Source organism: Podarcis bocagei (assembly GCF_964188305.1).
Source record: "Podarcis bocagei genome assembly, chromosome: 12".
Taxonomy (NCBI): Eukaryota; Metazoa; Chordata; class Lepidosauria; order Squamata; family Lacertidae; genus Podarcis; species Podarcis bocagei.
In genome coordinates, this window is record NC_138137.1 from 27,360,912 (window position 1) to 27,375,948 (window position 15,037).

General features: G+C 41.2%; 1 protein-coding gene across 1 annotated transcript in view; it reads right to left on the bottom strand.

Moving 5' to 3' along the window:
- Positions 1–15,037, bottom strand: part of ITGB8 (integrin subunit beta 8) — a 45,712-nt gene that overhangs the window by 4,520 nt on the left and 26,155 nt on the right. The window contains exons 4-12 of the mRNA XM_081164556.1: positions 14,115–14,361; positions 12,358–12,523; positions 11,495–11,653; positions 9,827–9,922; positions 9,657–9,746; positions 6,176–6,310; positions 4,230–4,611; positions 1,792–2,017; positions 302–402 (exon numbers count right to left, since the gene is read on the bottom strand). Of these exons, the coding sequence (XP_081020682.1) occupies positions 302–402; positions 1,792–2,017; positions 4,230–4,611; positions 6,176–6,310; positions 9,657–9,746; positions 9,827–9,922; positions 11,495–11,653; positions 12,358–12,523; positions 14,115–14,361 (1,602 nt within the window). The remainder of the gene's footprint in view (positions 1–301; positions 403–1,791; positions 2,018–4,229; positions 4,612–6,175; positions 6,311–9,656; positions 9,747–9,826; positions 9,923–11,494; positions 11,654–12,357; positions 12,524–14,114; positions 14,362–15,037) is intronic.

Genomic DNA, 15,037 nt, shown 5'->3' on the forward strand with positions numbered 1-15,037 from the left:
TAGCAGAATTAATTTCTCAAAGGCCTAGAAATGCCCGACCTTGACATTTAGCCAATGCCAGCCAACCACATTTTCTATTATTTAGGTTTTACGTTCTCAAGAGAAAAGAGATTTTGCTTTAATTATTGTGTGAAAATATTAATACTAGCTAGAACAAGGAATGCCTTCTATTGTAAAAACAGCAACAACCCCCATATCAGTAGTGTTCTTTTGAGCTACAACCCACAAAAGCCAGTCTCTTCGCTATGTCACCAAGGCAACTGTAGGCAATCTGATACTGATGATTTTGTTTTTCACTTACCTGAAGATTTTTCAGTATAATGCAACCTGTAAGCACACGAGGTTTTGCACTGGTCCAGCGCAATCTGAGACGAGTTGGAGTGACGACAGGGCACACAATTCCTGTAAACCAAAACGCAATTGAATATCTATCTTTCTCTCTGGATTACCCATGACTATGAAGTAAAATCAGGGATCAATAAACTCAGCATTTTGTTACATTTTGTTACTAGCAACAGCGACAGTACAGCATGCCCCCATTCAAGATTGCTTAAGAGAGTAGATGGCCAGGTATCAAAAATGATACACAAGCTGCCATCAAACTAGTCTTTCTTTCAAAAGACTTACATGCTGGTTTTCTGGGCAAAGCCTTCTAAAGCAGCTTACAACAAATAAAAACAGCAATCTTGAAAATCAGTTATTATTAAAGCAAAAATAATACAGATTTCCGCACAGACAAAAACCAGATATAAGAAAACCTCAGAATTTCAACCACATAATAAAATTCCAGCCTTCAGTATGTATAGTTGAATGACTGGGATTTAAAATAATATTTATCAACATCCTTAGGAACTCAGCTAGCAATGAGCTTTTCAGAACGTGAAAAAGTTCCAGAAGGTCCATTTTAACCAGTCTTTTACTACTTCTCTGAGATAATGCAGGACAGAGATTGGTAAATTAAAGCTGATTGACCACATCCTGCCCACCAAGACTTTACCCTGAGAAACAACAACAACTTGTATCCCAACAATTGCCTTTCCAACCGTATTCTTTGCCTCTAGGGAATTCTGGGATCTGTAGCTTAAGAACAATTGCAGTTGCTCAAGAGAGGTGCAGGAAGAGACAGAAAGGCCACACTTCCCTGTGTCAGCACTAGCATTCGAGTGTTGCTTTCTAGTCATGAATAGCCTGAGTCAACAGGGAGTCACAGAATGGGATGTCAGCTTGTCAACTTCACGGCGAGTGCGGCCTAGCACATTGTACAAAGCCTTCTGGCCCAAAACAAGAGGGTTCAGGATTCTCAGGCAATAACAAAGAAGCACAAAACACACTCCGTGAGGGGCCATGACATTAACTTACCCTTCACTGGAAGATTGGGATGTGAGGGGTGGGCAGGATGAAGAGCAATTAATGTACTCAGCTTCCACAAGATGGCATTGATTAGTAAAAAGTGTGGGCAACCTTAATTTCCACTGCAAGTCAAACAAGAGGGGAAGTCCTTAGCTCTTAAAAAGGCTCGATTAAGGGCTTTTGTATGGGACATAATGTGTGTCAGTAACTCATGAGGGTCAGCCCAAAGTGATCAACCTATCGAGTATCCTGGAAATGATAAGACCATCACTTTGTAGATGATGGATCAATGCTGTGGTTTTTAGTCCTTGGAGTCACCAGCCCATTGGTAAGATGCCACAAGGCAGCAGTAAAAGAAGTGCCAGTAGGAATGTACAGTATATATTGCCCATACCTGCTTTAGGAGACCGCAATTAAAAAAATAAATCTGAGGAAACATACCGTTTGTCACTGCAAGTTATTCTACAAGTAGGGCAGAATTCACACAAATGGCCCAAACTGCTGGGATCGGTGCATTTGCATCTTCCACACACACAAGTTCCTCTTCCACTGCAGACCTGGCCATTTGAATTCATGCAGTGTTTTCGTAAGGATGACGAGCACTGGCAACGATCGCCCTCCCAGCCACTAGAGCATTTGCATTTGCCTGCTTCGCATTCACCGTTGCCTACAAGGGCAGAGAAGGAATGGGTGAGGCCCTGGGTACATGACTCACTAGAGAGGGGCTTCAAGGTCTCCTGCGCTGAGCCTTATTGATCACAGCTTCTGAAAACTTATTACAGTGGTACCTCGGGTTAAGTACTTAATTCGTTCTGGAGGTCCGTACTTAACCTGAAACTGTTCTTAACCTAAAGCACCACTTTAGCTAATGGGGCCTCCTGCTACTGCTGCGCCACCGGAGCACAATTTCTGTTCTCATCCTGAAGCAAAGTTCTTAACCTGAAGCAATATTTCTGGGTTAGTGGAGTCTGTAATCTAAAGTGTATGTAACCTGAACCCGAGGTACCACTGTATACCCTTAAGTGATTATTGGCTTAAAGAAGATGGTGAGATATTTTGCTTCTTAGTGAAACTGTGGTTAAGCGTTACTCAAGATGCTTAAGAGATGGAAAATAGGTAATTGATCTGCCTGAGACTATCAGGGTGGGAAGATGAGGTGTAAAATTAATGTGTTCCATTTTTTAAAAAATTGCTTAAGAAAGGTATGCGGGTTAAAATTGAGAGCTCTTAAAAAAAAATTGGTTGTTTTTCAGTAGAGTTTTGGTGCCATAAATACACCGAAACTGTGAAGAAGCGATAGTTGTTAAACCACAAGCTACATATGCCAGCAGATGTCATTAGATGCTCTCACCTTTCTCAACCAACATGACTCGTGGTCATGGATAAGAGGAGCTGTAATCCAGCAACATCTGGTTCTCCACCCCTGACGTATGAAGTACAAAACCATTTCTTAGGTATTGAGGTTAACATTTGTGTGGGGTTCTACACCACTAGGGGAACCTACACATGTAGAGAAGGATCACCACACTTCCGCACAATGCATGGAGGGTGTGTGTGTGTGTGTGTGGTGTAGCAAGGACACAATGGTTGGGCCAGCAAGCATGGCCGCTCTTCATGTGATGGACATAGCTGATGCAAAGAACACCTGACAGTAGACTAGAACTGAAGAAAAACTTAGCCATGAAGTTCCCTAGGTGGCCCGGGGCAAGTTAGCAACTCCCAGCTTCACTTACTAACCTACTTCACAAGCCATTGGGGAAAATAATGAGGTTGCTTACTTGAAACTATTGCCCTTGGAAAGGAATCCACATGCAAATGGGAGTTCGCATGGCAGGAAAGTCATCGAAAGGCATATCTTCAAGTTGGAGGCAACTATCCTAACATTTGGTTATTTTGGGCACACCCGAGGCGACATTATTTCCCTCCTTAAGATTCCCATTGCCAGATTTTAACCTGGGAGTGGATTCCCAAAGGATGGGACTGCGTGTGGATAAATTGCCAAAGAACAATAGCTACCGGTGAGCAACCTTGTTTTCTTTTCTTTTCTGCACACTGCTAAATATTTTGGCGACTAGCAAGCTCTCCTGAAAATGGAAGCAAAAAGAAGCTGAGTTGCCTTAGTGTCAGTAATTTGCATCAAATGTATGTAAATCAATCAATCAATAAATCTGGTGTGCATGTTCTTTTTTTTGGGGGGGGGGGATTTCCCAGCAGAAAGAGAAAGCTCTTGTGTCAAGGGCACTGTGCAGCATAAGACTATTTGGCACCATCTCAGAGAAGCAAGTTAGCCAGCTCATTCCAGACTCATCATACGTTTAACCAATCCAAAGTTTTCCTGGATTCTTAAAATGAGTCCATCCATTCACTGTTGCTGTCCCTGATGTGTGGAGCTCTCTCCAGACTGGATGAACAAATACCCTTTCCTTTAAATCTCTACTTCTTTGGGTGTGGTTTTTGATTTACCCACTTCAATCCCACCAGCAACAAAGTTTTAAGTACGCATATCTGAACTTGCCCACAGCTGCTCCTCTGCCACCTCTTCTTCTTTCCCTTTCCTTACTGGTCCTCCCTCCCCTCACATCCACCCCTTGTGTATTTTATATTGTAAGCTTCTTGAGGCTATACATTTGTCTATTTCTGCAGATGTAGCTTTGTGAGGAACTATAGATATTGATTCTGTTGTAGGTACATGGTGTTACCTACCAATAGTGTGACTTAGTTTGGGCTTAGGGTTAAAGCAAGCTACAAATCTAGTTAACAGCAAAATCCTGTGCATGTTAGAGGTCCTGCTAGGTTTGATGGAGCTCTCTGGAAATTGGGTTTAGCTGAAAAAGACTAAAAGCTGAATTGGTAAAATATAGTGAAATTCTGGAGCTTACCAGCACATAAGTTTCCCAGGTGATGAGGGCAGGAAAAGTCATCTTTTTCACAGTATTTACCATATATTGTGCCAAGTTTGGTTTTGTGGCAAATGCATTTCCCATCTACACAGTCTCCTTGACCACTGCAGACTAGGTGGCCCTTGGGCATCTTGCACTGCTCAGAAGAGAATTTGTCGCTGGAGCTCAGAGTCTCTGCATCCTGAGATGTTTCATCGACACATATCCTTTTGTGCTTTATGCTGCCCTCACACTGACAAGCACATATTTTGTGTATATTAACTCTGGTTGATTCATTGAAACCAAGCGGTTTGAGAGTCATGTATTTTCTTCCTTCGGTTGTACCACATCCTTTCATGGCAATGGAAATATTGAAGAGCACCTGCAATAAATGAGAAGCACTCTTTTACTGTATCGTCGAAAAGCAGCCCTATAATCGTACTGGAGCTTTATAGAAGCTGTTGAAAAATGCAAGTTATTTATAAGCATATATTCTTTTTAAAACATTGACTTCTTAGTGGGGTGGGGGAGAGAACACCTGTCACAATTCTCTCCCTCCCTCTCTCTGAATTGTTTTCGGATATTATCCTGAATGAGACAGGGTGGCCTATTAGAATTAGCCATAATTTAAAACCAATAAGCACTAGCTGGATCTCTTTCCTCTCTTAGGACCACCTTCAATGTGATATTTGCCCAAAAGCTTTGGACGCAATTTGTATGCTGTCATAGATGGTCCCATATAAATGGTCATTATTAATAGTAACAAGCACAGAAATGAAAAAGCTTAATCACTCAAGCAGTTATTTGTGATCTTCATGCATTGGTGTTCCCTGAATTGGCACACTGCATTCTGAGGCCACCAACAAAAAGTAATTTACATGCAAGCAGAACTTTACATGCCACTAGTACTGTGTTGTTGTTTTTTTAATGTTTCTCTCTGTAGCAGCTGCCACAAACTACTACAGTGGTACCTCGGGTTACAGACACTTCAGGTTACAAATGCTTCAGGTTACAGACTCTGCTAACCCAGAAATAGTACCTCAGGTTAAGAACTTTACCTCAGGTTGAGAACAGAAATTGTGTGCCAGTGGTGCAGTGGCAGTGAGAGGCCCCTGTTAGCTAAAGTGGTACCTCAGGTTAAGAACAGTTTCAGGTTAAGAACGGACCTCCGGAACGAATTAAGTTCTTAACCCGAGGTACCACTGTACTCAGTTGAAAAAGCGGCTTGCCTCTGTGAGAATGGAAGCTGCAAGGGCTAAAAGAAAAAACACACTGCACAATTGGCCTCCTTAACTGTGGGCAAGTTACTGCCTTTGGTGGTGCTTTTAATGCCCCCGTCTACTCATCCACTGCAAATGTGAAATGTGGCTTACATGTCAGCTTCACAATCTGAAAATGCTTATCTGCTTTACCCGAGGAGCCTCACATACACAGAGGAGCGTCTAAATGAAGAAGCTAGGGGTACAACACACAGCACCCCTAGAACATTAGCCATGGGCAAAGATGTGTGCTGGAATAATAAAGATGACTCTGATGACCATCCATCAGGAACTCTGAATGGTTTAGGAAATGAAGCAAAAACCTCAGGGCACATCTTTAAAATAACTGCATGCCTTCACACCAGTTATTTAAAAGCTACTTTAATTGATTAGCTCTAGGATCAAAACTTTCAAGCAGGCACAATGTCTCATTCCTGGAAGCCTGGGGAAATCTTGAAAAAGCAGCTGCTTACTGCTAACCATGGAGCAGAAATGTTTATCCATGGATTTAACTGGAAAACAAAGCTCCGAAGAAATAAACTCCACGAACAATCTGGAGGGCCTAAGACTACGACCCACAGATATTTACTTTAAAACCCATACCAAATCTTTCTTCCACTGAAAAAGCTATTATAAAAACATTGATGAAATATTTTGCCTCCTTTGTGAATAAAGGAATGCTCGTACTTCAGCTGTGGATTTCACGTTTTTGCATCCCTCCGCGCCGGTTTTTCTACTTCCATCAGGGCAGATTGCAGTGACCTTGACATTTATATCTTGGATGGGGTTTTCCACCTGAATTTTCACTTCGGAGAGCAGTTTCTGCAGGGGTGGGGGTGGGGAACCAAAAAAACAAGAGAGCTCCATCACATTGCATGGCAATATGTGCTACAGTGGCAGCATGCCTGACTCAGTGGATTTAACTAGAACAAAAGAGCCTGTCTGTCTCTGGATAAAGGAATAAATTGTTTTCTGCATAAAGACTCCATTTATATATATCACACAGTCATGCCAGGGGAACTTGTAATCCTGAAGAGGAGGAGGAGGACAGCAATGTTGGGGTTTCCAGCTAATCTTACAATGTCAGTGACAAATCCAGCATTCCGTTCTACCGCTATAGGGCAAGTTCACACAATAACATCTTTATTCCGTTCTATGTCTACTGAGTGGACACTGGCTTTCAAAATACTGCTGCTGTTAGCACCTGGAATACCTACTTCCAGATGTCCCTCTCCCCACCCATCCATCATGGAGAATGATGCCCCTCGCTTTTGTGGCACCAACCTTTCTTATCCTTGCTAGATTGAGCACGAGACTCTGTGCAAGCTGTTTTCTTTGTTGGCAATGCTAATCACAGAGCAAAATGAGAAAGAGACAAGCAAATCCCTTATTTGCTGTGGCAAGAAGGCTGCCATGGCAGTGTGTAGCTGCTAGCATCTCTACACTTGCTGGGGGCATGGAGTGATTTGGTTTAAAGACAATGTTCGAAGCCTCTCTCCCTGCATGATGTGATACTTTTCTAAATCCAGGGATTATTTTCTAAGCTTACGGAGTATCTATTCATCTACACACACACAAAATCAAATAAGCAATGCCTCCACACAGTCTTAATTGGTACAGGGCTGCACCAAATGATTATTCTGAATGTGCTCACTGCCTCTCAGAGCACTAAGTATGTTAATAGCTCAGTTGGTAGAGCATGAGACTCTTAATCTCGGGGTTGTGGGTTCGAGCCCCACGTTGGGCATAAGATTCCTGCATCGCAGGGGGTTGGACTAGATGACCCTCACGGTCCCTTTCAACTCTACAATTCTATGAAAAATTAGATTACAGATAAAAACCCATCAGATTTAATGAAAATGAGATTCCTTTCTGGCCAAGCTCACAGTGCCATCTTATCACAAGCAAAAGTGCATCATGTAAGTTCCATCCTGATGTTGGAACCAAAGATGTACTGGGGAAAAGGTGAGATATGGGTTTCTTTAAGCTAAAATGTTGGAGCTTTGAATTGTGATGAAGCCATTAACTGTTTTCTGTTTTGAAACTGAGAGCAAAAGAATCTTTTGGCATAGATGCAAGGCTGCCTGGATTTCTGCTGATTGTGTCCTTAGCAGAGCAAGACCAATTAAACTGATAAGTGTTAAAAAAAAACCCAAATCTGTAGAAATGCCATGAGCTCATAACTTTTTTATGACACCTGTTTGGTAAATTCCCAATTAAAAATTGAAACTACAGAGAAATTCAGAGGTATCTTGGACCCATCATCAATCAAATATAGGCAGCTGATATTTTTTAATTACAATAGTTGAGCTCAGGTGAACTGCAATGGAAGAAATTTCACACACACAACATAAAGTTTCTCTTTTTAGTTCATCACTCTCTCTTTTATATACCATTTGCCTATTTTTAAGTAGGGATGTAGAATTTTAAATGCTGAGACCTTAAGCAGATTTTTAATTTGGGATGTTTAGACGCAGCTCTAATTGGTGCCATTTTTGCTGGGTTTTCTCATTATCTATTTGTAAATTATGGCTTTGGAGAGATGACATCTCCTTCCAAGAATGCATCTCCTTGCCATTTGCCCCAATTAAAAATGGAACATCAAAGCAAGGCTAGTTACGAAGCAGATATAAATCAATTTGATTGCTACAACTAATTTCAGTGAGAAACATTGAAGATATATTGTATATCCAATTGCTGCATGGGAACATTTCTAGTACAGAAAGTCACCAACATGGTACCCCTAGATGTCATTGGACTACATCTCCCATCTACCCTGACCATTGGCTATACTGGCTGGGATTGAAGGAAGCTGTAGTCCAACAACATATTGAAGGCACCACACTGGCTATTCCCCAACCCCGATCTTTCTCACCCTGTCCTAGTAGCATATTTTCTTGATAACTGTACACTAGCTTGATTTTCCTCAGAAGTAAAGAGAAGGTATGTGGGCTTTTTTGGCAGTTTGGCTTTTTTTGGCTTTTGCCTTTAGTTTCCACTCTTAAGTGATTTTCTTGGGTAAAGCAATGTGCTGCTAGTAAAGGAAGATTTTTATTTCCTTCTGACCCAAGCTTGACAAAGGCTAGCTTTTTTCTGGTTTCTTTTCTTTTTGCTTCATTCTACTCTCTGTGGACAGTTGTTATTGTTCAGGAATCCTCCTGGAACCAACCACAGACCTCACCACAGCAAATTTGTTAGAATGGGACTTTGGGACATTTTGTAGATTAGATAGTTATTATTAACCTAAAGGAAGGAGGGAAGGGGAGTTTAGAACACAGGAAGCTGCCTCAGAAAGTTGGGCTAAGTGGTACTGCCTAAGCAGCAGCTCTTTGGGCTAAGTGGTACTGCCTAAGCAGCAGCTCTCCTGGGCTACAGGCGGAAGACCCTACCTGAGGATGCCAGGTACTGAACCTAGAACCTTCTGCATGCAAAGCAGATGTTCCACCACCAAGCTACAGCCCTTCCGTACGGGCCTTTAGCTTTGAATTCTGGTGACTGGCTGCTTTGCTATTGGCTTCCAGTGTTCTTATGGACTGCTTGTTCTTTGTGTCTCTGTATTATCATCATAATCATCAATATTTCGCAGTAATTTATTCCTTCTTATTCCTCAAAACCGGACTGAAGATTAGGAGAGTGTTTATTCCAGAAAAGTTTAACCTTAGGCCGTAATTATTTTACACTGAGGTATTGGTTTCAACAGATCTACCGTATTTTTTGCTCTATAAGACACACTTTTTCCCTTCTAAAAAGTAAGGGGAAATGTGTGTGCGTCTTATGGAGCGAATGCAGGCTGCGCAGCTGTCCCAGAAGCCAGAACACAAAGAGGAACTGCTGAACAGCGAAAGCAGAGACCCCTCTTGCTGTTCTGGCTTCTGGGATTCAGAATATTTTTTTTCTTGTTTTCCTCCTCCAAAAACTAGGTGCGTCTTATGGTCTGGTGCGTCTTATAGAGCGAAAAATACGGTGATAGTTTTCTCTGTAGTATTTTACTGTTTTATGTAATATTATATGAGAACAGTGTTTTATATATTTATTTATAGGTATGCAGGAACTCCTTGACTATCTTGCTGTATTGCACCTGTACCTGGAGCTCACAGAATATTTATTTTAACAGCTGCTTCCCCCAAACCAACATTAATGAAAAATGCATTCATCACAAAGCATATACCTTGTAGGCTTCTACCACCAAGTCACTGAGATTCACTGCTTGAGATTCTATCTGTCTTGCAGTAGTTCCCGGCAGAAGAGGCAAAAGGTCCTACAGAAAAACAGTGTTACAGTTAAAAGGCATCTGTGATTATTATCTTAAAATTGTGAAATTCTGACGTTTAAAAATACCTTGTACCAGTGAAATTGGCTCCCTTGGACTGCAAAAATTACATTAATGTTGTTGTCTATGAGCTTTTCGGAAAGCTGGCCAAGTGATGGATGCTCCTGAAAACAAAAAAAGGAGATACATTGTGTGGCATTTGTAGTTTAATATGATCTAAAGGAATGCTATGAGTGTGAAATTAATAAGAAACCTTACATACATGATTGTTCTTCTACCATAAATCCCTGAATGCTTGTAGTGAAACAAGCCTTAGGACAAGTATATATATTACATTCATCAGATGGCAACAGCAGTTATCACTTGATATTCTTAACTAAACGAAACTGTCAGCATGTATGCAAGTTAGGTCAGTAGTCTTCAGCCATTTGATTATAATTAATTATCAGAACCCATCTTTAGCCTGAATATGTTTTTAAACTATGCATCCATTTTAATTCTTGCCCTGTTTTCTACTCTTCCTAAAAAATACCCTAAACAAAAAATAGTGCTAGCAGGGCTGCTGCAACCCACTTAAGGTCAGGTGGTGGCTGCTGTGGGTCCTGACTCATCATAAGAACATGAGTGACTGAAACACCACATGCGATTTCCCATATTAGCATATCTGCAGAGCAAACCACTCCACTCCCAAATAAAAGGGGAAAGAAGAAAGAGAAAGAAGCTGAAAGATGACTGAGTAAATGAGTCAGGCGCAGTCTGGATGAATGGACTTATGGTCGAGTCACATGCAATGTATCAGCGGCAAGTATCAGCTCCCTGCAGTGCATATATCTGTGATACATGCACTTGATAACATTCTGTTATTAATAGAACAGGCATACCTTTTCATTAAAACTAATACTGGGCAGTTAACAGGGTTCTGCCATCTTTGCAGTGTGTTTCCTTAGAGAAAAGGGAAGCTCATGACAGTAGCCGTGTGAGCGCCTTTTTACCAACGCACTGGGTTCAAAAGTACAGAGCGGCAAACAAACAAAAGGAGCTACACTTCTCTGTGTTGAGGCACAGCACTGTGCATTTGCAGGTGTGCTAAGTGGAAACACACACACACACACTTCCCTTCACTTTGCTGTTCACAACTTTTCTCTTTCCTTCATCCTGCACGTGAGCCTGGTCTCAGTATGGGTTCGTATCTCACACCACTTATTGGGCATCCACGAAGATTAACCAAAATTCAACTCTACCCACAGGCTGATCAGATGCTATAATAGATGGGAGCTTTCAGCATGCAGAAGAAAAGGAGCTGCACCCTTTGGTTTGTGTTGCTCAGGTCGCTCATCCCTAGCATAAACTTGCCACTTTCTCTAGACTCAGTTTACAATGTAAAATACATAGCTTACTCCAATCTCCCCCAAGTGATCCCAGGCCTTCACAACGAACATAGTGTTTAATTCTTGCGACAAAACGTGTCAGCATACCTTGAGCAGGAGACTACCACTCCTGTCTATCTGGAACAGCATATAATGTAAGCAGGGAAGAAAAGACCTCAATAAGAGGTGGGATGATGAAGAAAACAACACTACTCACACTGTACTGACTGGGAGGCTGAAACCATTTGAGTGAGCTGGTTCTAGCTGTAGTTCATGCCTCACCAGCAGGAGCATCTCATTACAGAGACCCTTCTAACGCTTGGGGAAACCACGGTTCAAAGCCAATGCTGTATACGACATATACCTTACCATACTGGTCGCTTTGACGTACACATTATCTTTCAAATGGCAGTTTCCATCATTAGGGATTACTATCCCCGCTAATTTACTGTCAAGCGCCAGGTGAGAGGTCTGATCCGTCATCATGAGAAGCAGGCGCTTGGCTTCTTTGCGCCAACCAATATGGCTCTAAGGGAAGGAAGGGAAAAAAATAACCAAGCTAATGGGGTGAAAGCAAATGAAGAAGACAGAAGCATTAGTTAAAAGGTACTGTACTGGTTTGTAGGCTCTACTTGATTTAAAGTGCCTGAGACACAACAGGTATCCAAAGGTTCACTTTTAATCTACTGAGGGGTGGCCAATGTTGTGCCCTTGAGATGTTATAGCACTACAACTCCTAGCATGCCTTGCCATGGCAGTGCTGGCTGCAGCTGATGGGAACTGCAGTTCCGGACCACATCTGGAGGGCACCACTTTGGCTACCCCCAGTTTACTATTTTAAGAATTGCTTTAATACTGAAAATGAAAAAAAGCATTTGTGGGAAGCATAGTTGCCCAACTGCTCTAGATTTGGCTGTGACTCTTCAAGAACAGCAATAACTACCCAAGACTTTCATACCAACAAACATATATGATACCTGCTGGGAACTGGCCTGGCTTTTTCAAACCACAACTTGAAGTCCTAAAAATATCTGCAAAAGCACTTTTGAGCAGGGACGATGAGAGAAAAGGTCAACATGAGCACCACAAGCAATGGAAGGTCTCCACAACTGCCTTTGGTTCTGTGAAAAGCTACAATATGCTGACAGCACTGGAGAACTATGGGATTAGATCAACTATCAAACACTAGGATAAAAGGCAGATCCTTTGCTGGTTTATTGGCTGCCTCTTACCTGGCACACAGCTGCTTGAAGCATAGCATCAAAGCCTCCTTCAGGTGTGTCAATATTCCCAGAGATTTTCTGCTTGCTAATTGCACTTCTGAATTCTGCTATTTTGTCAGTCAACGATAAGACATGGATATAGCCATGAGGAGGCATACAATCGAGATCATAATCACTGTTTGGCAAAAAGATGAAAAGTGAAATTCTATTAAAATTCTGCTTGGGAATTAGTTCTAAGTTAATAGTTGGCTATAGCGGCACAATGCTCGCACATCATTTCTGTCTATAAATATATACACACTAAACACAAATCCATGTTATTACAAAAAGGGAGTAAGTGCTGATGAACTATGTCAGGTGTGGGGAATGTGTGGCCCTCCAGATGCTATGGGTCTCCAGCTCTCACCATTCCTGACCACTGGCCATGCTGGCTGGAGCTGATGGGACTGGAGCCCAATATCTGGAGGGTCATAGGTTTCACCATCCTTAAACTATGTGCTATGACATTTTATGATTCCATATAATGTATGGAAAGTAAGGGAGAAGGTTGAAAGACCAGAATAAAAAGCCTTTCCCCTTTCACCACCACGAAGAAAAATAAACAAGACAGAGAAATGACAGATCTAACCAACCTGAAGCTTTTCCTTCTTAATTTGCCAAAACTTTTTGCCATTATTATTATTATTATTCCCCACCCATCCTGCTGGGTATCCCAGCCACTGTGGGTAGCTTGTGTATGTATATATATATATATATAGAGAGAGAGAGAGAGAGAGAGAGTCAAACATTTAAAACTTCCCAATACAGGGCTGCCTTCAGATGTCACCTAAAAGTTGTGTAGTTCTTTATTTCCTTGACATCTGATGGGAGGGTGTTCCACAGGGAGGGCACGACCACCAAGAAGGCTCTCTGTCTGGTTATTGCCAACTCAGTTAAACTCAGAACAGATCCACTTATATTAAAGGAGCTCAAGATAGTCATGTCCATTAATTTCAATGAGTTTTCTCCAAGGATGGCTAACATTGGATCCAGCCCATAGGGAAGTGTGCCAAATGTGAAGAACGCCATGAGAAGCAGGGAAGAGGGAAAACATCTGCAACCTCCTCCGGCAGGTGCAACTTTCTTCATCTCCTTTCTCCCCGCCCCACAAGCAAACCCCAGTCAAGTCATCAGCAACAAAAAGTTGCAATACATTTTAGGATAAGTTTATAGAAAATGACACAAATTAAGCTCCTGTGCCCTCTGCTCCCAGTTATAACAACACAGGAAAGCAAACTCACGTCACGTACACAAGATGTGCTTGTAGAATCTTGATTGTTTAGTGCATACTATTTATTCTGGAAAACTTAATGTGGCTCATGGGTCAGTGTTCACAGAGCAACTTTAGTAAAAACAGATAGCATTTCCCCAGCTTGCCCTATAGGTCCTTGTGCCCTTGCCCTATAGGCCTTCCTTAATAAGCATTAGGAAGCAGCACACCAGTTACATCAATACAGTTACCGGTATGTAACAAAACATTATGCAGGCACTGCAGCAGTTTACAGCAGATAAACCAAAATGAAATAGAAATATTAGATCATTTGTTTCATACCTTGCCCTTCTCAAAGATTTAAATTCAGGATGCAATCCTAATTCTACTTACCTGGGAGAAAGTCCCACTGAATTCAGGAGGACTTACTTCTGAGTAAACATGTTTAGGGTTACACCGTAGGATGGTTTAGTTTAGGACACATGTGAGCTTCCAGTTAGATTTACAAATTACTTACCTGCATTGATTATGAATTCTTCCTGGGTGAATGCTAATATAAGGCGACACCGTCTTATCTACGTAAGATCCATATCCAAGTCGCAAATCAAGGGAAATATTTTCCATCTTTTGAGATAAATCAGATCCAACAGAGTTTAATTTTTCTATATTTTTGTGCATAGATGCAGACACATCAACCAAATAATAAAGGTCGACCGGGTACTTTTCCAGTGGCTGGACTTTCAACATAAAACTTGCTTCAGAGCCTGATAGTTAAAAAACAGAACTGTAATAAGTATTTCTGAGTATTAGTGTTGCATTAAAAAATTCTGCAAGCAGATCTTATTTCTAAATCCCATTTCTTTTGGCTTATTTACTTAACTCTCCCAGGTGCATGCATGCCTGTGTGTGAGCACATTTTAGTGTCAAATCTCTGCTGAGAGACAAGTTTTTGTATGCAATTTCTGCTATAGGTTTTTGCAAGCAATTTCCTCCAATAAAATACATTTCTGTACATTACTTTCACTAACACACTTTCCCTTAATATACACATTGAAAAAAGTTTTATTTAAACAAGAAACAATATTTCAAAACACCACATCAATAATATTAAATATTAGAAACATAGGATTTCCCATTGGCAATAGTAATTACTAATTTCTCATGCACTCAGAAATAAATAAAAAAGTATCTGAGAGTCAAATTGCATGATGCATAATAATGTATGTGGGTTTACTTTGTTGTCCCAATACATTACAAGTAACTCAATTTTTCTGCAATACAAGTATGTGGTTGTTGTCTTCCTTTTCTAGCTCTCATCAAATTCAGCAATTTAATCATATTTTCAATCTTCCATATTTTGATTAACCAGATTATCAGTGTTTATAAATGCACTGGTCTATGTTTGTTCCTCCCCAGCCTCTTCCTTCCCTATCTTGCTCT